This window comes from Aptenodytes forsteri, unplaced genomic scaffold (assembly GCF_000699145.1).
Source record: "Aptenodytes forsteri isolate BGI_AS27 unplaced genomic scaffold, ASM69914v1 Scaffold156, whole genome shotgun sequence".
Lineage (NCBI taxonomy): Eukaryota > Metazoa > Chordata > Aves > Sphenisciformes > Spheniscidae > Aptenodytes > Aptenodytes forsteri.
Genome location: NW_008794166.1, coordinates 752,649 through 775,550, shown reverse-complemented (window position 1 = coordinate 775,550; position 22,902 = coordinate 752,649). Strand labels below are relative to the sequence as shown.

The 22,902-nt window shown below is 44.2% G+C and overlaps 1 protein-coding gene across 2 annotated transcripts in view; it reads right to left on the bottom strand.

The window, feature by feature from the left end:
- IP6K1 (inositol hexakisphosphate kinase 1) overlaps positions 1–22,902 on the bottom strand; it is a 42,097-nt gene that overhangs the window by 5,870 nt on the left and 13,325 nt on the right. The window contains exons 3-5 of one of the 2 annotated variants that reach the window (XM_009281172.1): positions 3,904–4,249; positions 1,341–1,551; positions 534–718 (exon numbers count right to left, since the gene is read on the bottom strand). In XM_009281172.1, the coding sequence (XP_009279447.1) occupies positions 534–718; positions 1,341–1,551; positions 3,904–4,126 (619 nt within the window). In that variant the 5' untranslated portion in view covers positions 4,127–4,249. The remainder of the gene's footprint in view (positions 1–533; positions 719–1,340; positions 1,552–3,903; positions 4,250–22,902) is intronic. The other variant, XM_009281179.2, reaches the window with a different exon arrangement.

The window sequence follows — 22,902 nt, the reverse complement described above, 5'->3', positions numbered from 1 at the left end:
TGGGGTAATGAGACAGCACTTAGAACAAGAGCATGTTAGGAATTATGAGGGAAAGGAGAGACAACAGCATTAAACACCAGTGGAAATCTCTGGTTCACTTGCATCTTCCGTATTGTGTGCCGTTTGGTCATGGTCTCCAGAAGGATACAGTAGAACTGGAAAAAACTCAAGAAAGGTGACAAGGACAAACACAGCTCCCTCCCAAGGGATTACTGAACAAGGTAGACCTGCATCTGCTGCCGGGCAAAGCCTGACGTGAAAAACTACAGTTCAAAACAAAAGCCAACAAAGAGAAGGACCAGAAAAGAATGAAAACATGAAATCTAGCCAGAAACATGGCTTCTCCGAACACCAGTGTCAGACATTAGTGTCACTGTATGGGAAGCAGGAAGGAATAGTAAAAAGAAACATATAATACAGCTTTGCTTGTGTGAACGATGGGAAAGCCGAAGGAAATAAGCTGCCTCAGGCACAAACGTGTAAGGCCAGAGCAGCAGCAACTGACACACTCAGTTCTGCTTCCCAAAGGATACTGTAGAGTTTTCGGTCCTTGGATTCTGACCGCATGCGGCTCAGCTGCTGCTTATGACAGCGCAGGCTCCAGGGGTTATAGCTGATCTTTTCAGAGCTCAGACCGCTGTTCCCATCCAACATCTGAAATGGAACATCTGAATGGATGTGCAAGTCCACCCTGGGACTCTTCGTTTCCTGGATGCTGCTGGTATAAAGACAGAACAAACTTGTCTGTCAGAATCCATGCATTCTTCAGATACTTACGACTGTCGTACCCTCTCCCTTGCACACAACTATCTCCTGTTCCTTCTCCTGCTGCACACCTCACACCAATACAAACCTTCTTAACAGCAAATCCTCACTAATACCCTGGGCTGTGGACCCACACTCAAGGACCTGGTCTAACATCTCTGCTAGGTTGTACTGTAATTGATAGAGTAAGCAGGAACATTTGTTTCTCAGGGAGCTCCAGCTGGTGTGAGAATACAGAGACCTGTATTCAAAGTACCCTTGGAAGAAACCTCTGAGTTAGTAACCAGGTGGACTGAAGAGTGTTTGAATCTGCTCCACACACTTTGGTTCCACATCCAACAAACTGCCAAGGGTTATCCTGTGTCAGAAGCACTTCACATGGATGAGTTCGTCCTGAATGCAGCAAAGCTCCTGACACAGTTTGCAGTGCCACAGTGTGCTGGGCTAGCAAGTGCAAGACAGCCTGCCGACTGTACGGAAGTGCAAAATGCTCTCAACAAAAGGGGCGCCAGAGCTGAAAGGGGAAAAGAGATTTCCTGCTCATCATGTTGTCACCGGGCCCTCAAAGTTTTTACCTTTCACTGCTGTCACTGGCCAGGCCGGGTTTTTCCTCCTTGTGCTCAGTGCTGCTGCTTGATCTGTGAAGGCTCCGACGCGAGTGCTTGCGTCGTGGCTGGTCCCTCTCTGGCATATCATCCTGCTCCAGAGCCTCGTTCTCCACATAGGGATAGGCCACCAGGTTAATGTAGCCATCACTGTCTCCCTCAAAACAGACAGATACCACACCTGCCAGAGAGAAGTGACATGTCAGTTCTCTTTCCCAGGGGAGGGAATACACAACCACTAGCACCCAAATGTTCAACAGGAAAGAGGAAAATGTAGCTCACAGAGCAACAAAGCAAGTCCAGAGCAATGAAAGGAGGTTTAAGACTACAACAACCCAAATGTTGTTAGCACAGCACAGAGGAGAAATCCCCCAAACCGTGCCCTGTGTCGCTACCTGAGCGAACAGTCAGCAGCAGCAGGGGAAGCTCTGCCACCCACAGGAAATTAAGGACACAAGCACAGCTGGTAGGCTGAGGGGTGTGATTATTTCCTTCCATTCAGTCTTGCAGCAAATGTCGTCGAACTGGAGAAAGCACAGTCTACCAAGATGTTGAAGGGAGCAACGCATACAAAATACATATCTAGTTCATTTGGGTAAGTATCTATGTCCTGCAGAAGTGCTCCTGCTGTTGACAAGGACATTGCTGGCCAAGGAGGAGTGTGCTTTCTCTGCTAAAGGAGCTCTCCAGCATCTGAGCTCTGAAGCTGAGGTGACACCTGCCACTCTTATCACAAGTCAGCCAGTCTCGCAGAAAAGTGATCTGCAAGGTCCCAGGGCTTCCTAGCAATAAAAACAGGAGGCCCTGGAAGTAAAACTACCTCAGCCAGGTGCAGGCAAGCAGAACCATTTGTGTCCTGTCCAGTTTTACCTTCTGAAGGCTCCTGAAAAGCACTATAGTCCAAGGGAAGGTATAGATCTTTCACAGCACAGACTCTGAATATATCTAGCTGGCCAGCCACAGAGCAGGACAGCTGACACTTCTAGTTAGGGCTGACATCTTCATCTTTGGTACTCCCCCAGCCCTGATAATGAGGCTATCAGCCTATCTCCTAACTTGCAAGGACAAAAATCTTTCATTAGCTTGTCACCAGCATTGAATAGCTGCCAGGAGTATCAGATGCCAGATGCACTGAATCAAATGATTCCTCACAAACACGAGGAAACCTCGCACTGCTCAGTTGACGCAGGCCATCATGTAACTGTCCTTCCTTTTTCCTTATCTGCACATGACAATGCTAACAAGGTTCAGGGAGCTCAACACAACTTCAGCGCAGTTCAGGACTCCCAGCATGTCACTACATTAATGCCACTCCAAGTGTTCTGGCTGCCTGGACATGCTCCTCAAGATACCTCTGTGAAAGGGCAATCTTACAGTAACATCCGAATGCTGAGACAGGAAGTATCATCCCCAATATTCCTCTCCCCCAAACCAGTAGGAACAATTTCTGGGACTATCGGGAAACTGCACAGGACTCTTGCCGAAATCCCACACTGGGGTGGAGGTGCATGTCCTATGCCTTTAGGCTTCCAGGAAGTATCTGACTTCAGGAAGACAGGTCTCCATCTGGACTATCAGCTTCATCAGTTTTAAACCCATCTCCCAAGGAAAGCCTGACATCGTATCAATTCTAGTAACTACACGGCTTCAGCTGGGATTTCTGATGGGTCACTAGAGCACCGTATGGCCCCAGAGTGGCTTGAGGGTACGAGAGGACCCGTCTGTTGGAGACTGTATCTTTCACTCATGATCTGCATACAGACACAGGTAGGTAAGCTGACACTGCTTCGAGACCTTCAGGCTGCAGCCAGATCAAATGGCAAGACCCTGAACAGATGGTGGTCCCAGCTGTCTGTGAAGCACCGTCCTCCCTCCCAATGCCACGCGGTGACAAAGAAGCAGAGGCAATGGGAACGCTGAGTCCCCCAAAAGGCTACCTGCCAGTGTCACCACCCTGAATACAGACGCGCAAGGCTGAAAGTGTATTGAGCTTCTGAAAGATACAGATGAGCTGCCAACCTCCTACAATGATAGAGACACTGGAAAATTCCAGTCCTTCAAAGCGGCTGGGGACAAAGCTTCACCTCAGCGCTGGGAAAGCAATGCTTCCTGCTTCAGCAGCTTTCTGATACGGGTCCATAAAAGAAATGGGATGAGGAAGCAATAAATTACAGGACTGGAATGTGCAAATGCTTAGTATATGATCTAACTTCATAAGGCCAAGGCTGTAATTGACAATAACTTGGTAGTAAAATTACTTTAGTTACACATTCATAACCTTAAGCTTCAGACTACAACTGTCACACCGCATATACTCTCTCTAGGAAGAGAAGCACATTAAAGTCTGCATGCCTACAAAAAGAGACTTCCTCCTTTGCAAGTGCTCCTATCAAATTGCTAGTCTGCAGAAGAGAATTAAAAACAACAAATAAAATGATGCCAAAAGACAGCAACACATCAGAAGCTGCAGGAAAAATGAGAGGGCAGGTTCTTGAAGCATGTAATTGCATTCTGGAATGACAACAGGCCTCACCTTTGTATTCAGGTGTGAACTCCTTCATTTCTGGGGGCAGAGATTCATAGAAGCGCTGTTCTCTGGTAATGAGGGGCTTGCAGACAGTATGGTCGTCATAGCGCATCATGCTGCTGTGGCCGCCCACCTGGTGAATGAAAGGCTCCAGCAGGACCCCCCGGTCTCCAGATCGAGTGGCATTCTTGCCATACTTGCCCACTTCCATGGTTTGACAAACACACATTGCGTTGGGCACCAGTTGCACTCTTGGAGCATGGGGAGAGCCACATGGGCTGGGAGGGGTAGCTCAGCAGCAGTCAGGCAGCCACAGGGGGGAAATCCTGGCAATCTGCTTCCTTACAATGATCTGAAAAAGCAAAGGAGATTCCTGTGAATGGAGGAGCACTTGCATTCACTCCCTGTTGGCTCGGAAGAGTTTTGGTATTTATTTATATCCGTAACTGTTCCTCTTCTGTTCTCTGTTTACATCCCACTTGTTCCAGCATGCTCCTCACCACCTCTTTAATCCTACAGGTAAACACACACTAATTCAGAGGCAGTCTCATCTAGAGCTTGTCCAGTAGTGTTGACAGGAGATAGGGAAAGGAGGAGAGAAGAGTATTTTGAGCCTCCCATCTTTAGAAAATACAATTTCCTTCCTTTAGTTCATTTTATCAGTAAGGCAACGAGATAATGGAGCACAAACCATGAGCTACAGCACAATTAAAACCAAGCCCACACCTGCCTATCAATAACAGTGACTGACACAGGCAGAACAAACATTTCAAGAATCTGAATTCCACTCCTTGTGCCCCTGCATTTTTAACATCTAAACAACTAAATGATTCCTGTTCACCTCCTACTCTAACACTGGTTCCTCCTTTACCGACTCGCTTCTCTTCAAGCTATGACATAAAAGACTCTCGGAATAAGACAGTCATTCTGTCGCTGTGCGTATGCTGTAACTGAATGGATTCCACTCAGATTCTCTCCTTTATTACTCTAAGCCCTTCAGGAAAACAACTATTTCCTGATGCTTTCACAGCACCTACGTGCACAACAGGTTCCTGATCTCTACAGATAGGCAAGAGAGATTGCTAAATCCAAATGAGATTAGAAGTGCTTTGGAGAAGACAGATGCTCTTTTAATGTTTGCAGAGTGCCCGGCACAGCCACAGGATGATGGAAAAGTAAAGCCGTCCAAATTCTCTCCAGATGATTTGCCCTTTCCAGCTTAGATGATAGCCGCTCCTGAGGCTGCTGGGGAAAACACCACAGGATTTCCTCACAACAATGAGTTATCCAAAGTACAAGAACCATATGGTGACTTCAGTTTCTGAATTCACCAATTTCCAGTTTCTTAGCACAGCCACAGCCAAGGGCAATAATTTAAGAACTGAGGGATCTTGGAGGCCTGAACAAGGGACACGGTTCAGACTGTTCCTCATCTGGCCACGGGATGTCTCTGGCCAGAACACTGCCAGGCTGGGGGAAGTTCTGGATGAAGATGGGCTCTTCCTCTTCCCCCTCCCCTCCAATTCAATCATGTAAGAGACACAGCTGAAGAGATTCAAAAGAAGGGGCGATACTTCATAACATGTTTAACCCAATCAAACACAAAAGCTCCCTACAACAGGACGCTTCTCTCCCTGTCGGCACGTTCCTGCTCGCTCCCTCGCACTGGATTTTGGGATAGTATGAGTGTACGTACATTTGAGTTGAATCATCTCACTGATCCAATGGAAAACATTTCCTTATGCGGTTACACGACCACACAACTACATTCAGTGTAAGGGGAACAATGTGAATATTTAGCTGGCTTTTAAGGTGGGGGGAAGGGAATTTGGGGGGGGCGGGGGGAACAACAACACAGAAGGTCCCTCTCTGTAGCAACTCATATCAAAGTCTCTTCAAGGTATCCTTCAAAGTTTGTCTCCTGAACTCACTCAGAGCCTAAGTCTTATCACAAAGAAACACATGCTGTGGATTTCTCTCCTCCCCCTTATTTGCTTTATCAAGAAGAAATTCAGCAGCAGAGGCTTGCTTATGTCATATATGTTTTAGTTTGGTTTAATGGTAGTTAACATCCAAGAACAAGCAAGGTGCCAGCAGCTGCAACAGATCAGCACTTCACAGATTTCAGACAAATGCTTTACAGACTTAAATCTCCCCTTGCTGACACAGCTTTGTCTTGGATTCGGTTTCTTTTATTTTGCCAATGACTAAAGCAGAGTTTTCAGTTATTCCAAACAATATAGGGGACAAGTTTAACTTCACACCTTCTGTAGTTTAAACTTCACAGGACAAGAGAACTAAGAGATTCATCTGTGTGATAACAGTAGTTGCCATACTCAGGAGACATGCATATGATGCTCAGGTCTGGTACTAGTCCCAGTTTTCACTGAAAGCCAATCACAAAGCGTCTCAGGGTTTCGGTTTTGCCAGTGACGGAATATAGGGGACAAGTTTAACTTCACACCTTCTGTAGTTTAAACTTCACAGGACAAGAGAACTAAGAGATTCATCTGTGTGATAACAGTAGTTGCCATACTCAGGAGACATGCATATGATGCTCAGGTCTGGTACTAGTCCCAGTTTTCACTGAAAGCCAATCACAAAGCGTCTCAGGGTTTCGGTTTTGCCAGTGACAGAAGTAAGTATTATTATCCATAATTTAGAGAAGGGGGATTATCTAAGCAGACTCATTAGCTTCAGACACCTTCACTAGCTTCCGATGGAGATCACAAACACCCAGGCAGACACACACCCCCCAAGGCCCACACAGACTGTTCTCACAGTTAGAAGTGCCTCACCTATGGGCTACAGGCAGATTTTGGCCATCAGAGCAAGAGATTTGAACCCTTTGCCTACTTTCAGCACCTTCTTTCCTAAAGGTGAGCAACAACGAAGCATCTGCCACCTGAATTACTCAGGACAGCAGTCAACCACTCTGCAGAGTCCGTCAAGCCTTCTCCACTGCATGGCCTAGAGATATCTGTGAGATGACTGCAGTTGTCCAAGGGCTCCTGGGAAAGTGGCAATGAAAACAGGTTGCAGCCACCAAGAAGTGCCACAGGCTCACTGCCAAGTACCTCACCGCCCCCAAGAAAACCCAACATGACAAGTTTCAGATGTGCAGGCACACCTGGGAGGGAGTGACAGCCACAAAGAAAAACATTCTGTGGCTGTGATGCAATAGAAGGAGCCAGGCACCAGGTGGGGAGAGAGTCCAAACCTGGTTACAACTGCTCCACGTATTCATCCACGGGCTCTAAAGAAAACAGCAATGTAGCCAATGTTTTCCCACGTACAAGTGAATGTGAGAAAAAATACTTTGTGGCAAGTAGCATTTCAGAGACATTTTTAAAGAAGCAGCTATCTACAGGGCTTGAAAAACAGACACTTTATAGCTCAGATACAGCTTAGTGTTTTTCATCAGACTAACTCAAAGTAAAGAGTTATTACTAAACATGGACACTATCCACAAATAAAGACAGAAGAATCCCAGCAGTTTCAAACAAATATAAAGCAGAAAACTATTTGAAGGCCTAAATATTACTCATCCTTCCTCTGGTAAACAAAGGCATGGGTTCAACTATTTTAGCTGGCTTATAAAATTCAGAGTCCTTCCAATTATACTGTAAAATGCAGCACACGATCCACACAACAGCTTGAGGGAGACCAGTTCATCCAAGCAGATCCTTTGGTATCCTCCAACACCACCACTACAGCTCAAACAGCAGTAAAACATTCAGGCCAGTTTAGCATCCCCCCTTCCAACAGACTGATCTATAGTTACCAAGACAGATCGCCCATCAAGCCAGACTTGCGAGAGGTGGGGGGTGAGGTTCAAGAGCAGAGTTATCGGTGACTACAGAAGGACATACCACATCCCATATTCCATTATGCTCCCCAGTAAAAAACTCTTGTACTGGACGAGAATTTGCTCTACAATGTTTAAGTCTAGATGCCAGTCTGTCAGTGTATCTGCTCCAAATTTGAACTGCATACCTCACTATTCAAACACTTACTTTTTAGCAGGATGGGCATAAAGAAGAGCAATAAGCTGCATTTTCTTGTAGTAAGGCACAAAATATTTCCAAACAAAAGTCGGGAAGATACACAAGGCAACTCTGCTCTTCCTAACCACTAAGTGGGGTAAACCCTGCCCCCAATACCAACACTACCCTCCAGGAGGGAACATGTTCCTCCACAGAAACAAACAGTGCTGTACTCTTGAAGACCCAGCCAGAATACATTACTGAACGCTGGCTGAAGACTACCGATGTCTTACCAGACCACCACCAGCATCAAAGAGATGCCTGCTCCTGCCAGTTAACAGTGCCAGAGCACTGCCACCTGAGGATGCCAGCACAGGAACAAGGGAGTGGGAAGAGCAGGGATGTCCTCTTTGATGGTGTAACTTAAGGTGACAGGGAAACTAGCCTCAGAGGTCACCACACACTTGAGAAGTAGGGGCAGAGAGTTGCACTGCAGTGGGTGTGTGAATTACTGCAGACCGCACCACGATGCTGATGTTCCCACTCTTTATAAGCCATCTTGTACAGGAACACTGGCAATGCTTCATGACTCACTAGTAAAGCTATTTTCCAAAATAAAAAGGAAAACAAACATTTAAAATTGTGATGTATTACACAGCGAGAAAGCTGACTGCATTAAGCACTGTTGACTCATACCTTCATTGTAAGCAGCTTGCATGTCCATCTTTCCAGCATCGCCTTGCTGCGGCTCCTAGGACTGTGGCCAGCCCTCAGGACCTGCGGTGCTGAAGACTAAGGCAGATGGCCACTAACGATTCTGGAGCCAGGCCACAGGTGAGGGATAAATACTGACCTCTGTCACACTGACAAAAGTTGGACTTTCCCTCAACAACCCCAAAGCAGTCAGGAGCAAAGCACAAGAATACAAAATACCAGTATACCAGGCAAGAGGACTACAGCATTTGGCCAATGGGTACCTGGTGACTGCTTCTTGTGAGCTAGACTTGTTAGCAAAGAGAAGCAGCAGCTAGCACACATGCTGAAAAGCATGGTGTTTTCTAGTCATGCTGGACTGGATGACCCAACTTCTACAGAAGAAAACCCAGTCTAAGAAAAAAAAAAAAAGCATCTCCCACTGTGCTATGAGATCAGCTTCCCAGCACAAAAGCTGACCCACAGACCTGAGGCATGTCTGTCTAGTCAGCAGAAATGGAGATGACCCCTGGGACCTGGGCAGAGACCACAACTCTCCAAGAACCTGTGGCAACATTTAGGATGTAACCAGAAACATTTGGCCAGCGTGGTATCCAGGAAGCTACAAGCCTTCCTAGCCTGCTTGAGCATACAGCTTTGAATCCTGAGCCTTCCCCTGCATCTTGTCCAATGCTTGAACTATTACCAAATACAGCCCTTTTTGGACATGCTGCCCTCACCACAGCAAGTGTGGCTCTTCAGATCGAGGCCAGAGAGTAGAATATGATCCATATGCACACATCAAAAGTGAAACAGAAGAATGCCAGCTGAGGAAGAGAATGCCAACTGCGAGGCTGGTGGAGGAACTGCAATAAACAAGGCCACAGAGAGGACAATAGCCACTAATAGGTGTGCTCCACCCCACGCCATGAGCTGAACAAAAGCACGCTTCCTTCACCAATACTTTTCCTGCCTCAACAACAGGGCACAAATGCACCAACTGCTGAAGTGTGCACAAGGAAAGAGCCTAATCTACATTAAGATAGAGCCTGATTGAACTTACAGAAAGGACCACATGGAAAATAAAATTAAGCTTGTAATATGAGTCCTTAGGCATACCCTATGTTTCTGTCTCCCAGAGATCTGAAGGAAGACTATTTGTGCCATAATTCTATCACACTAATCACAAAGCTTCGGCACTTCTGCCAGTAGCCTGTGAGACCAAGAATTTTCTCCTCTTCCTAAGAAAGGAGCGGAAGCCAAGCCTTTTCAGCTCTTTCTGAAGAAAGAGAGGCTGAGCTATGTACTTTTAACTATGGCTGGAATGCCTAAACCACTTGTTAAAACCAGTGCCTAGATCTGGGGTTAAAGGCGGCTTTTTTCTTAGAGGCCAGATTAGCAGGAATTGCAAAGGCCCTTCTGCTGTCACCTATGCATAAAGCATGGCATGCTTTCAAGGAAGGATGAGGTACTTGAAATCCTTGCTAGGGATCTAGACCCCAGGGCACAGACAATACCTGTTTTCTCACACAGGCAGGCTACAGTGGTAGCTTCTCTTTTTTTTTTTTTAAGCCAAGCCTTAGCACACAACAGTGCATAGGGAACGTCTGTCACGTTTAGCAACATATGGAGCAGGTGCTCTGCAATGTTTCGTAAACATCTGTCATGCAGTTGTCTGCAAATGAGGGTAACCAAAGCCGGGGCTCAGGTGGCCTCTTCCAGCTTGTATTCCTGTTCAGCCTGATGCTGGAAAAGCTTGCACTACTGTGATAACATCAGGCTGGGGAGCGGGAGAGGACTGCACATAACAGGGATGATATAAGCTGATTTAATTCTCTTGCTGCTCTTTTCTCCAGTGAAGAAGGGGAAGCCCGGAGAAATGCAGCGCATTGGCAGGAGGGCACAGGCTGCCTGGGGACCTGCCAGTCCTTGTCACCACTATCAGTGTCACTGCAAAGGGGAGGCTGGAGGAAGGTCCAGCCCTGGTCTGGTCATCACCACTTTTTCCTCTCCAGTGGGCAAGGAGGATGAGTGAGAGGGAGCTGAGCTGCTAAATCCTGCTGCACCTTGCCACAAATATACCCTGCCCCAGTAGTAAAAGGCACCTTCCTTCTCTGTTCAGAAGCACTGGCTTAAGTCCAAGCCTGAGAGTTTCCATAGCAGCAAGACCTGATCGAATACGTACATTAACAAAAGGTTGCCTTATCAGTACCAGCCCAGAAGATTTTCTTCCAAGCTTGTGCCTAAGAGAGCAGGGTCATCCAATATCAGCTTTGCATTTTATAGGAGAGATGAGAATATGACACATGCTTTCTAGAGAAGAGCTTGGGGAAGATCAATGCTTGTGAGGCCTCATCGCTCAGCGTGAGCTAATTTCTGGCTTCTCTTCATCTCATTTACAAAGAGGAAAAAAGTCTCCGCTGGATACAGCTTAATTTTAAACTATTCCAACACAAATGCTTGCTGTTCAGCACAGCTCTCAGATCCAACAGTCAGAGACAGTTAGAAAGGAACTTACTTTCAACAGTCACAAACCATAAGGAATCAACCTAACCCACCAAGAAAAGACATTTCTTGAATTCACACTAGTGAAGGGGCTCAGAAAACTCATCAACAGGCTCATCAGCAGAAAACTGTAGTCCTTGCATTCATAATAGGGGGGAAAAGGAAAAAAATTCACATCAATCCCATTGAAGAGGTTTGGCTCAAAGACTAACTTGGAAAGAATTTGTAACTCAACTTATAGACTGAATAAGCAGAGGGAACAACTTCACCTCCTGCCTCAAAAAATCCTACATTTAAAGTTTTCATTAATGCTGGTAATAAAGCATACTTGCTCTTCAGTCACAGACCTTGGCCTCTTCCCCAACAGCGAGGCTTAAATAAGCCAGCCACATCCCTAAGGAAGATCATCCAGGTAACTCCACCCAAATGCCTCCCCAGTAGGAAGATGATGGAATGACTGTGCCGAGTTCAGCATGAGGAGAAACACGTTCAGAAACACTGCACTTTCATGTCAGCTGTGGGTACCAAATTCTACAACCTCAACAGCATCAGAAGGTGGGACAGATGAGCAGGTAAATGCACCACGCTAATCTGCTGACACTAAGAGAATGAGTCAGAGCTGGTGATGCTTGTGCTGAACCAGAGGACAAACACACCACACAGCAAACCACTGCTGGCAAGAGAAAAGGAAGGTGCAATTTTGTGGTAACATGCACAGAACTTAGCCAGATGGATGGCACTGGGGAGGACTGCTCAGTGCCAGGGGGGCAGCCCCACCAAACAGACAAGAATCCACCGCAGTCAGGTGAGTGGCAGTCTCAGGTTTGTGCCACAACAGGGGCAAAGAGAACAACTGGCACCTCCTAAGTAAGTTCTTACCTCATCTTCTCCTGGTTAAAAATGCCCCAGAAGTCCTTGGAGGTGTCAAGGCCAGAGCCAAGGAAGTCAGTTTGGCCTAATCACCTACAGAGTAGCTGCTGGCCCCCGAGCTGGAAAGATGCTGTTGTCATACACGTGTGCAAGCACATCTGGAGCTTGAGCTCCCACACAAACCTCCACACAGACTCAACAAGTAGAAATGGTTGTGCACCTCAGGCTTGTGTCCCTCAGGCTCCTAGCCAGTACAGACACCTGGAAGGCTGGTGGGAAGATGGGACAAGATCCTCCCAGCTTGCATAAGAACAAGAGGAAACCTCCAGCGAAAGCACCAAAATCCCAGAAAAGGGAAGTACTTGTGCAGCAATAAAATCAGTTTTCAGGTTTGAGAGAGTAGTTGACAGGAACTGAAAGGAACAGCCGATGTGCTGCATCTTACACCTGCCACACACAGAAAGCAAAGCACAGAGGCCAAAGCGAGGATTCTACAACCGGAAAAACAGTCAACTCTGCCAACTCAAGAGCAAGGGCACACATATACTCCACTTTCAGACCATATGTGGGCTGCCAAAGAAGAGAAAGAAGGGGTGTTTTCTGGCTCTCTGCCTTCCACCATCTCATAAGGAATCCTTAGAAGATAAGGGAAAAAAGAGAAAAAAGAAGACCTACCCAAAAAACCAAAATGTAAAATCTATTTGAAATTAAAAGTAAAGCAAAAAAGTTTCATCTACCTGCATTTCATAATTTTTTTCTGCTTTGAGAATATGTAAAAACATTGAATTAAGGAAGAAAACCTAGGTGAACAGCTAGGCCTCCAGCTCTCTCATAGGGAAATGACAGTCAAAAAACATACATCAAAAGCTTGGTCTGCACAAGGAAAAAGTGCATGTTGATACTTAATTCATCCACCCCGTTCTCTCTAGTTCGGTAAAACAGGGCAGATTTTGGGGTGGAGACAACTGCTTGTCTTGGTTGCTCTTTAAAGTGATCCTCCACAACGAAACCAAGTCCATCCAAATGCCTTGCTTTAAAAAAAAAAAAAGGATACCCAGTATTATGTTCAGATTTCTTTTGGCACTGATCAAGCCAAATCAGTTTCTAATGCCTCCTTCAGTTCCTTCTTCAGACCATGGTTACACAGGCAATCCTTTGACAGCTGCACCAGCATGAACAGCATCCTCCCACTCAACTCTGCTGTGCTGGTACAACTGTTTGCAGCCTCCCCATGCATCAAATAGGGAACTGATCGCCGTTAAAAATAAACCAGCACTTTGTTTTGTTTTTTTAAGGATTACTTTTCAACCCAGGTCAGATCCCCAATCTATTGTGCAGCTGTACAAACAGTTGTATCAGCACAAGGTGCCTGAATTGCTGATGGTTATCCTTGTGCCTAAAGCCAACGTTTGCATTCCCAGCTTACCTCTTATTTCATGGCTGCTGTAGAACAGGATTACTTACTAAACTGAACACACAGGGTACTTTACTGCTGCAGCTAGCAACTGTGTGGAGGGTCTCTTTAATGAGACAAAATGAGGTCACACTGATGAGTATCCTGCAAGTAAGGCATGGCTACTGAGCTCCCTTGAGCTGTTGCTTGTCCTAAATTATATGCCATTTTTGCAGCCTGCATGCTGAAATAAATATAAAAACATGACTAACAAAGTCACTGATGCGAATGAACAGCTTTGGGCCAAGTTCTGAAACAAAACTCTCCTAGAAATTGCATAACCATTAACTATCTTGGTGATCTTCCATTCAAAAAAGTCAAGCCTACGTGATGTGCAGATTCCCACCGATTTGAAGACTGTAACATTCAAGGACTGGGGAGTCTATCTCCAGTTTTGGCAACTCTTCAACTGCAGCTGAATTTTGATTTTAACGTGGAAATACAAAAAGAAAGATGGAAAACCAAAATAAGCACTAAGCAATGATGAAATGCTAGCACGCTTTAGAAGTGACCATGAGAGAAACAGACTGAAGGTTCTTTTCCCAAATTACCAGCTCAAATACTGTTTGAAACAAAACCAACTGAAAATACTTCCTATTTGATGGCTGCCTGGCAACCCACTGGAAAGGACTTGGTTCTCAGTTCTCTGCTTTCAGCTGGTGACAGGTATCCACATCAGACACACACCATTATGTAAGGCCTTCTCATTGAAAACAAGGCACAAAAGATTGAATAACCATTAAGATTTGACTTCTGGAACAGGGTAGGAGGCATGTTAATGAAACAGCTTCAGGAAACAAGATTTCTATAGTTTCTGTTGTGTCTGCTCTAGAAGGCAAGAATCACAGTCTAAGCTGTTCAGCAGCATTGTTTTGTAGATGTCATCAAATCAATCCACAAGGACACAGAAAACTAACAAAATCAGTATTTGGCAAATCTTACCCTTCATTCCTTAACATGCGTCTCAGGGTATAGATTTAAGTTGTCATGGAACTAAGTCAGCACTCCTCAAACCCATCCTCTCACCTGAGTCAGCACTGGCACTCACCTGATCCTGCTCAGAAACTAGCCTGGCAAAAAGAGGTAATCTGGAAAAAAAAAAAAAAAAACAACAAAAAAACCCACAGTTGTTTTTGCCAATGTGGCTTCCTGAACTGGTTTAGTGCCAGTGCCCAACGAAAGTAAAAGGGGAGAATCATCCAGCAGGGGAAGGGCAGGCAGAAGAGTAGCAGTGCCAATTTCATTGAGCTTCAACTGTCCTGAGACCATGTGCTCAGAGAACAGTCTCACCCTGACTTTAGAGAGACACGAGTTGCTGCTCCCAGCAGGGAGATCGTTTAACTTTTTCACCTCTCTCCTGATGTCTTCTTTACACCAGCATCAGCACTCTTGCAGACAGCTAGATTAAGCACCAGATCTGAGAGGAAACTAAAACAGCAATATATAAAACACAACAAAAAGCCTTTAGTCTTCAGCTGGATCAGGTCCCTAACAGATCTGACCATGAGGTTCAACAATCCCCCTCGCATCAAAAGAAGGGAGAAAGTGGGAACCTGTAACTAAAGGCAAGGAAAGGAAAGGCTAAAGTTCAACTTCAAGCAACTGCGAAGCTGCACTCTTACTCAACATAGACAAAATACACAACAGGACTATGTAACATTTGTACAAAAGTGTTTTTGTATGAAAGATTTAAATTGTACATAAAAAATCAGCAATCTAATTCTTCATGTTTTAATTTTCCACATTAATACTTAAAATGCCCTACTTCCTCAAAAATAAATCTGTAATTTATTTGTTGCCAGCGTTATTTTCAGAGCAAAAGAGCTACTAAAAATACATAAGGCAGAGTGAGAAACAGCCTGTTGTGATTAACTAGGGCATGACAAACAGCAGCAGCATGTGCAAGCAGTACCGGGGAGCAAAGCCAGGAGGAACAGTGACGACAACAACATTATACAAACAACACTGATTCATAAACAACAAAGAATTCTTAGAAACTGCTGCCTGGGTTATGTCCAAGGCTCTCTTTACCTTGGTTAAACTATTAAGTCACTTCAGAAAGCTGACCACTTCCACACAACCAAACTTTTTTGGAAGTAAGAGCTGATCTGTCTAAAGGGCTTTAATGTAGGAAACCACTGCAACAGTTACTGTGAAGTGATCCGTAATCAAACTGGTTTCAGCAGTAATGCACGCAACTTAAGTGCAGGTACTACCCACAGTAGTTGTCAATCAATATACCAGAGTTCCCTGTGTGTTGTCATGCTCAGAAAGGTGAAAGCCTCACCAGATAGATATGTTGCAGTAACATTAAAGGTGACATTAAGCTGGAACTAGTAATTTGTCCCCTGCCTCACCACGAGAGGGATCTTGTGCCATCGCAGCTCTGAAAGCTGCGTGTGTGTACCCCTCATCTACTGGAGACCAAACACTTCACCATTCACTGTGCGCTGCGATACCTTCATGCCAGTGACATTACAGGGTCTTCTCAGAAGAATTTCACTTGTTCATAAGGTACGTTTCATTACTTTAGCCTGACACCCATTTCCTCATGGTCAACATCTGTTTTAGCTAGCTCTTGTCACTGCTTGTAACACCTAACTCTGGACACAGCATTGGTCAAATGGTGGAATCCTGGAAGACCTAGTTTTGCCTCAGAGATGCAGCAAAGTCAATTTCTGCTTGTCATCATGCTGCCACTTGGAGGACAGCACACTCAAAGAACAGTCTGGGCTACTTCCATACACAATTCACCCCTCCAAAATTCAGAGTTAAAGCTGTGTCTGCCTCTTGAATAAGTAGCAAGTTTCCAGCACTACTGTATTTGGACAATCTTGCAAAAGAACTAGGTCTTTTCAAAGAAAACAGTATGTTCATGAGCAAATGCTCCAACATCTCTGTTCCAACAAATCACTAGAATATCATAAATCAGAAGCAAGTTTATCTTAATAAATTCTTGACTGCTGACACTTCGTCACTAACATTGGAAGTACTTCTCTAAGTATCAAAACCAGTGTCTGTTGTGTCTGCTCTAGAAGGCAAGAATCACAGTCTAAGCTGTTCAGCAGCATTGTTTTGTAGATGTCATCAAATCAATCCACAAGGACACAGAAAACTAACAAAATCAGTATTTGGCAAATCTTACCCTTCATTCCTTAACATGCGTCTCAGGGTATAGATTTAAGTTGTCATGGAACTAAGTCAGCACTCCTCAAACCCATCCTCTCACCTGAGTCAGCACTGGCACTCACCTGATCCTGCTCAGAAACTAGCCTGGCAAAAAAAGGTAATCTGGAATAAAAAAAAAAAAAACAACAAAAAAACCCACAGTTGTTTTTGCCAATGTGGCTTCCTGAACTGGTTTAGTGCCAGTGCCCAACGAAAGTAAAAGGGGAGAATCATCCAGCAGGGGAAGGGCAGGCAGAAGAGTAGCAGTGCCAATTTCATTGAGCTTCAACTGTCCTGAGACCATGTGCTCAGAGAACAGTCTCACCCTGACTTTAGAGAGACACGAGTTGCTGCTCCCAGCAGGGAGATCGTTTAACTTTTTCACCTCTCTCCTGATGTCTTCTTTACACCAGCATCAGCACTCTTGCAGACAGCTAGATTAAGCACCAGATCTGAGAGGAAACTAAAACAGCAATATATAAAACACAACAAAAAGCCTTTAGTCTTCAGCTGGATCAGGTCCCTAACAGATCTGACCATGAGGTTCAACAATCCCCCTCGCATCAAAAGAAGGGAGAAAGTGGGAACCTGTAACTAAAGGCAAGGAAAGGAAAGGCTAAAGTTCAACTTCAAGCAACTGCGAAGCTGCACTCTTACTCAACATAGACAAAATACACAACAGGACTATGTAACATTTGTACAAAAGTGTTTTTGTATGAAAGATTTAAATTGTACATAAAAAATCAGCAATCTAATTCTTCATGTTTTAATTTTCCACATTAATACTTAAAATGCCCTACTTCCTCAAAAATAAATCTGTAATTTATTTGTTGCCAGCGTTATTTTCAGAGCAAAAGAGCTACTAAAAATACATAGGGCAGAGTGAGAAACAGCCTGTTGTGATTAACTAGGGCATGACAAACAGCAGCAGCATGTGCAAGCAGTACCGGGGAGCAAAGCCAGGACCAGGAGGAACAGTAACAACATTATACAAACAACACTGATTCATAAACAACAAAGAATTCTTAGAAACTGCTGCCTGGGTTATGTCCAAGGCTCTCTTTACCTTGGTTAAACTATTAAGTCACTTCAGAAAGCTGACCACTTCCACACAACCAAACTTTTTTGGAAGTAAGAGCTGATCTGTCTAAAGGGCTTTAATGTAGGAAACCACTGCAACAGTTACTGTGAAGTGATCCGTAATCAAACTGGTTTCAGCAGTAATGCACGCAACTTAAGTGCAGGTACTACCCACAGTAGTTGTCAATCAATATACCAGAGTTCCCTGTGTGTTGTCATGCTCAGAAAGGTGAAAGCCTCACCAGATAGATATGTTGCAGTAACATTAAAGGTGACATTAAGCTGGAACTAGTAATTTGTCCCCTGCCTCACCACGAGAGGGATCTTGTGCCATCGCAGCTCTGAAAGCTGCGTGTGTGTACCCCTCATCTACTGGAGACCAAACACTTCACCATTCACTGTGCGCTGCGATACCTTCATGCCAGTGACATTACAGGGTCTTCTCAGAAGAATTTCACTTGTTCATAAGGTACGTTTCATTACTTTAGCCTGACACCCATTTCCTCATGGTCAACATCTGTTTTAGCTAGCTCTTGTCACTGCTTGTAACACCTAACTCTGGACACAGCATTGGTCAAATGGTGGAATCCTGGAAGACCTAGTTTTGCCTCAGAGATGCAGCAAAGTCAATTTCTGCTTGTCATCATGCTGCCACTTGGAGGACAGCACACTCAAAGAACAGTCTGGGCTACTTCCATACACAATTCACTCCTCCAAAATTCAGAGTTAAAGCTGTGTCTGCCTCTTGAATAAGCAGCAAGTTTCCAGCACTACTGTATTTGGACAATCTTGCAAAAGAACTGGGTCTTTTCAAAGAAAACAGTATGTTCATGAGCAAATGCTCCAACATCTCTGTTCCAACAAATCACTAGAATATCATAAATCAGAAGCAAGTTTATCTTAATAAATTCTTGACTGCTGACACTTCGTCACTAACATTGGAAGTACTTCTCTAAGTATCAAAACCAAAGGATTTTAAAACATTAAGAAAATTCAGTAAAGCCACCATTTAGGATGGCATTTAGACACCTGAATTTCTCACAACACTCCAATACAAGTAAAATATGGGTGCGACAAAATAAGGCAAAGGTAAAACTGCAGTGAAGCTGCATAATGCTAAGCAGAAGCACGTGGTCCCATTTAGATCAAAGCATGCTCTAAGTGTCTCATGAGTAACAGGCTAGTATCTGTATAGAGTAAGACTTCATAACACTGTCACATAAGATTATCAACCCGTACACACACAGCTGTCTTCTGGCAGGTAGTCTCTGCTTGTGCAAACCTGAGGCAATAGGAGTTTTACAGAGGTCAAGACTCTTGCAGGATCCATCTAGATCTATTTTCCACTGCTGTGAGATGAAATATGAAAAAGGGAAAGTGATCACAAAGAGGCAGAGCTTCGCACAGGGATTGTTTCTCTCCCTGTAAAAAGTGACCTCCCAAAACCTCTTTGACTCTCCTCTCCTTTAACAGGATTATGAATCCCACCCCTGGGAGACCTCTGCTCAGCTACTGGCCTACTGATATTACACATTAATACTACGTCTTGTCTCTTCATTCTTATCAGCAGAGAAATGATAGAAGAATTTATAAGGTCATTGCTCAAAGATCAGGACTTTAAATGGAACCTCTAATGCAAGCAGGGAAAGCCACAGCCAGCGGCGTTTGATGGGGACTCTGCTTTGTGGCTGCCACATGCCCAGCTGCAGGTCTGCTTAGTACTTCCCTGCTCAAATGCCGATTCAGCTTATTTGCACATGCAGGCTACTGACTACCTTTGGAAGCAGACATTTAATCAAGGAACAACTGAAAACTGGAGATCATCATATGCTAAAAAATAAGGGCAAGTTTAGTGAATGCGGTTCACAGCTCCACAGCTCATGCACAGACTGTACTAAATCAAAGACAGTCTCAGCGAGCAGTAAGCCCAGGTGTATTTTCAAGAAGTGAGGAGCAGCAACGCACTGGAAGAACATACTGGCATCTCAAATGGAAAGCCAAGGAGTAGACTGCAGCAAATTCAATTACATGTCTTTGTTTTCACAGACAGCAGGAACCAAGAATTTGAGGGCAATTCTTTCCCCATTCTTCTGGTTTTTTGCACCTTCCAACAAGACACCATTTGGACATTTCTGAATGGAGTCTATGAAGCAAGTCCTGAATGATCCCTAGACAACAGTAACCAGGAAGTCATTTCCCCTGCCACTTAATAGCGCACAGATGTGAAGCAATCTATGATGCCATGCAGGTGAACATATGCAGTTTTTCCTTCATAAAGTAATCGAAGTTAAAATACATTATGAATTCCATAGTTAGGAAAACTGCGAAGACTAGACGTGAAGAAAAACCTTAACAGGTAGGAACACATTGCCAGCAAGGATGCAGATCCCTGTGAATGGAGATTTGGGATGAGATTACACACATATACAAGGTACTCCCAACGGATATGGTCAGTTCCGATTTGGGACAAATGTTAAAATGTTCTCAGAAGGAAAAAAAAAAGTATGTGGCTAACACAACAGAAGATCTTCTCAGATGCTTCTGTAAGAACGCTCAATGTTTTTGGCTGTTTCAGACTACACAGTACGATAGCTAAGGGAAACCAAGAGTTAAGAGTGTTAACCAATAACTGTACAGAGAAGCTACAGGGTTAACCACAGAAGCACAAAAGCCACAAGGAGCTAAACCCATGAAGAATTATTACAAAAGCTGTAAATGCAGAGGAGCTCAAATTACATTCCTTAAGTAGTTTTGATGAAATAAGAGTGATCTACAGCTTTCCAAGAGACCACTAACTGAAAGGCAAACATAAAGCAGCTTGTGGTGAGCTTGGATTTTTAGTATCTCTTCTCAACTTTTGAATTATGATGCTTTTAAAACAGAAAAAACAGCTTTGATTAAAAAAAAAGTCACTTGCTGCAGATAATTGATTTCCACAGAAAAATCCACAACTAGGACAAAACAGAACTTCTAATTGCTATTTTTAATTCTGCAGTGTCAAAAAACCTCAAGACAAACGTTATGTAAGACCATTAACCTCTTTGCTCATAACTGGCACCTTAATTTAGCACACTACCACGCTAGATGGCTTAAACTGAATTCTTAATGCCAAAGCATACCACTGGCTGCAGAAAGGCAGTAATAGCAATAATGGAAAGGAAAAAAAATCCCAAAGCAAGCATCATATACTGAATTTTGCAATTACAGTTCCTTGGGCACAAGTAGATATACCTGAGCCTGTCCAGCTCTAATGAAACAGTATTCTTTCCAGATTGGTAATCCCAAAAAGATTATCAGATGCTCCCTAGTATCTTAGGAACACTGAAGAGAAATCAAAGTACACAGTAGATCTGGACTGACGGAAAACCTCCAGCTCACCTTTTATACTAGAAAGTAGGTCAAACCCAAAAAGGCTGTAACCTGCTGAAAAGAAAAGCCTGTCCAGCTCTAATGAAACAGTATTCTTTCCAGATTGGTAATCCCAAAAAGATTATCAGATGCTCCCTAGTATCTTAGGAACACTGAAGAGAAATCAAAGTACACAGTAGATCTGGACTGACGGAAAACCTCCAGCTCACCTTTTATACTAGAAAGTAGGTCAAACCCAAAAAGGCTGTAACCTGCTGAAAAGGAAATTACTTTACGTTTTGAGCAACTGTTTTTTCTTCTTTACAAACTAACCTCTCAGCATTCCATACACATCCTCCATGGCCGTTTAAGTCAAGTATGACTAAAATCTCCAAAACTGCCATGTATTGTACTTAACTGTAGTTCAGTGGCTACCATATACACATATGACTGAGTGAAAAAACAAAACAAGGTAATCTTGAAGAACATTCATGTCAACCCCACCCCCCCCAAGAAGAGACAGATTAATCTTCTACACCGATAATAAGCAAGACTGATGAATTTCAACCAGACAGCCTCTTAAATACTGTCTTCCATCCATTCTTATCACATTGTGGCAAAGAATGACATTCAGGAAGAAAAGAAAGACTGATTAAGAACCTACTTCCAGAAGCTATCGTCCTGCTGTGTGGAAAGAGCTCTCTCTATGAATCACCAGTTCATCCTCCTCTGACTCAATTTACTCTTCAGAATTCCCTGATGTGCTTGAATCCATTCTCCACCCATCCAGACTGTAACGTCCCAACTTGCCCATTCTTATCACATTGTGGCAAAGAATGACATTCAGGAAGAAAAGAAAGACTGATTAAGAACCTACTTCCAGAAGCTATCGTCCTGCTGTGTGGAAAGAGCTCTCTCTATGAATCACCAGTTCATCCTCCTCTGACTCAATTTACTCTTCAGAATTCCCTGTTGAATTTGAATCCATTCTCCACCCATCCAGACTGTAACGTCCCAATACAAGAATACTGTGGGAGACAGCATCAAAACACTCAGTAAACTTAAGCTAAATGGCCTCTAGTGCTCTTCCTCATCCACAAATCCGATTATTTTATCACAGAAGACAATAAGGTGGGTCAGACGCAACTTACCTTCAGTAAATCCATACTGACTGTTCCCAGTCACATTCCTTCACATGCCCAGACAGGTGTACCAAAAGGACCTGACCCACAACTGTCCCCGGGACTGAAGTGAGGCTGACCAGCCTGTAGGTCCCTGGATTATCCTTTGGGCCTATTTTGAAGACAAGTGCAACATGATTTGCCTTTGACAAGTGATCAGAGACGTCCCAGCACCTCCGTGACTTTTCAAAGATGGCCAAGACTGGCATCACTGTGACACAGCCACCTCAGCACCTTTGGGTGCAGGCCATCAGGTCCCATGGACTCACACGGCTCAAATTCCCGCAAGTAATCCCTCACTCTGTTTTCATTTGCTTCTGACTGCTGTTTCCTCTTTGAACCCTGCCTCTAAACACAGGAGCCCGGGAGACCTTACCGCTGAAGACTTAGGCATAAAAAGCACTGAATACCTCAAGCAAGTCTGTATCAACCATCACTCATTCAGCCACCTCATTCAGCAGAGTCTTTGTTTAGCCTTTTACCGCTGATGCAGAGGTAGAAGCTATGTCATAATTATCAGGGATGCTGTAATAACCACTGTCCTGAGAGAAAGTGGCTGTTTCCACAATTCAAAGACAGAAATGCAGACTAACATAGCTGAGTTTGTTCTGTCTGTATTCCAGGTTGTCAAAGAAACCACAGGTCTCTGCAGGATGTAAAACCAACTTGCTGGAGAGTTGCATGACCCCATTTCAAAAACATTTGGCAAAAAAGCCTCCCT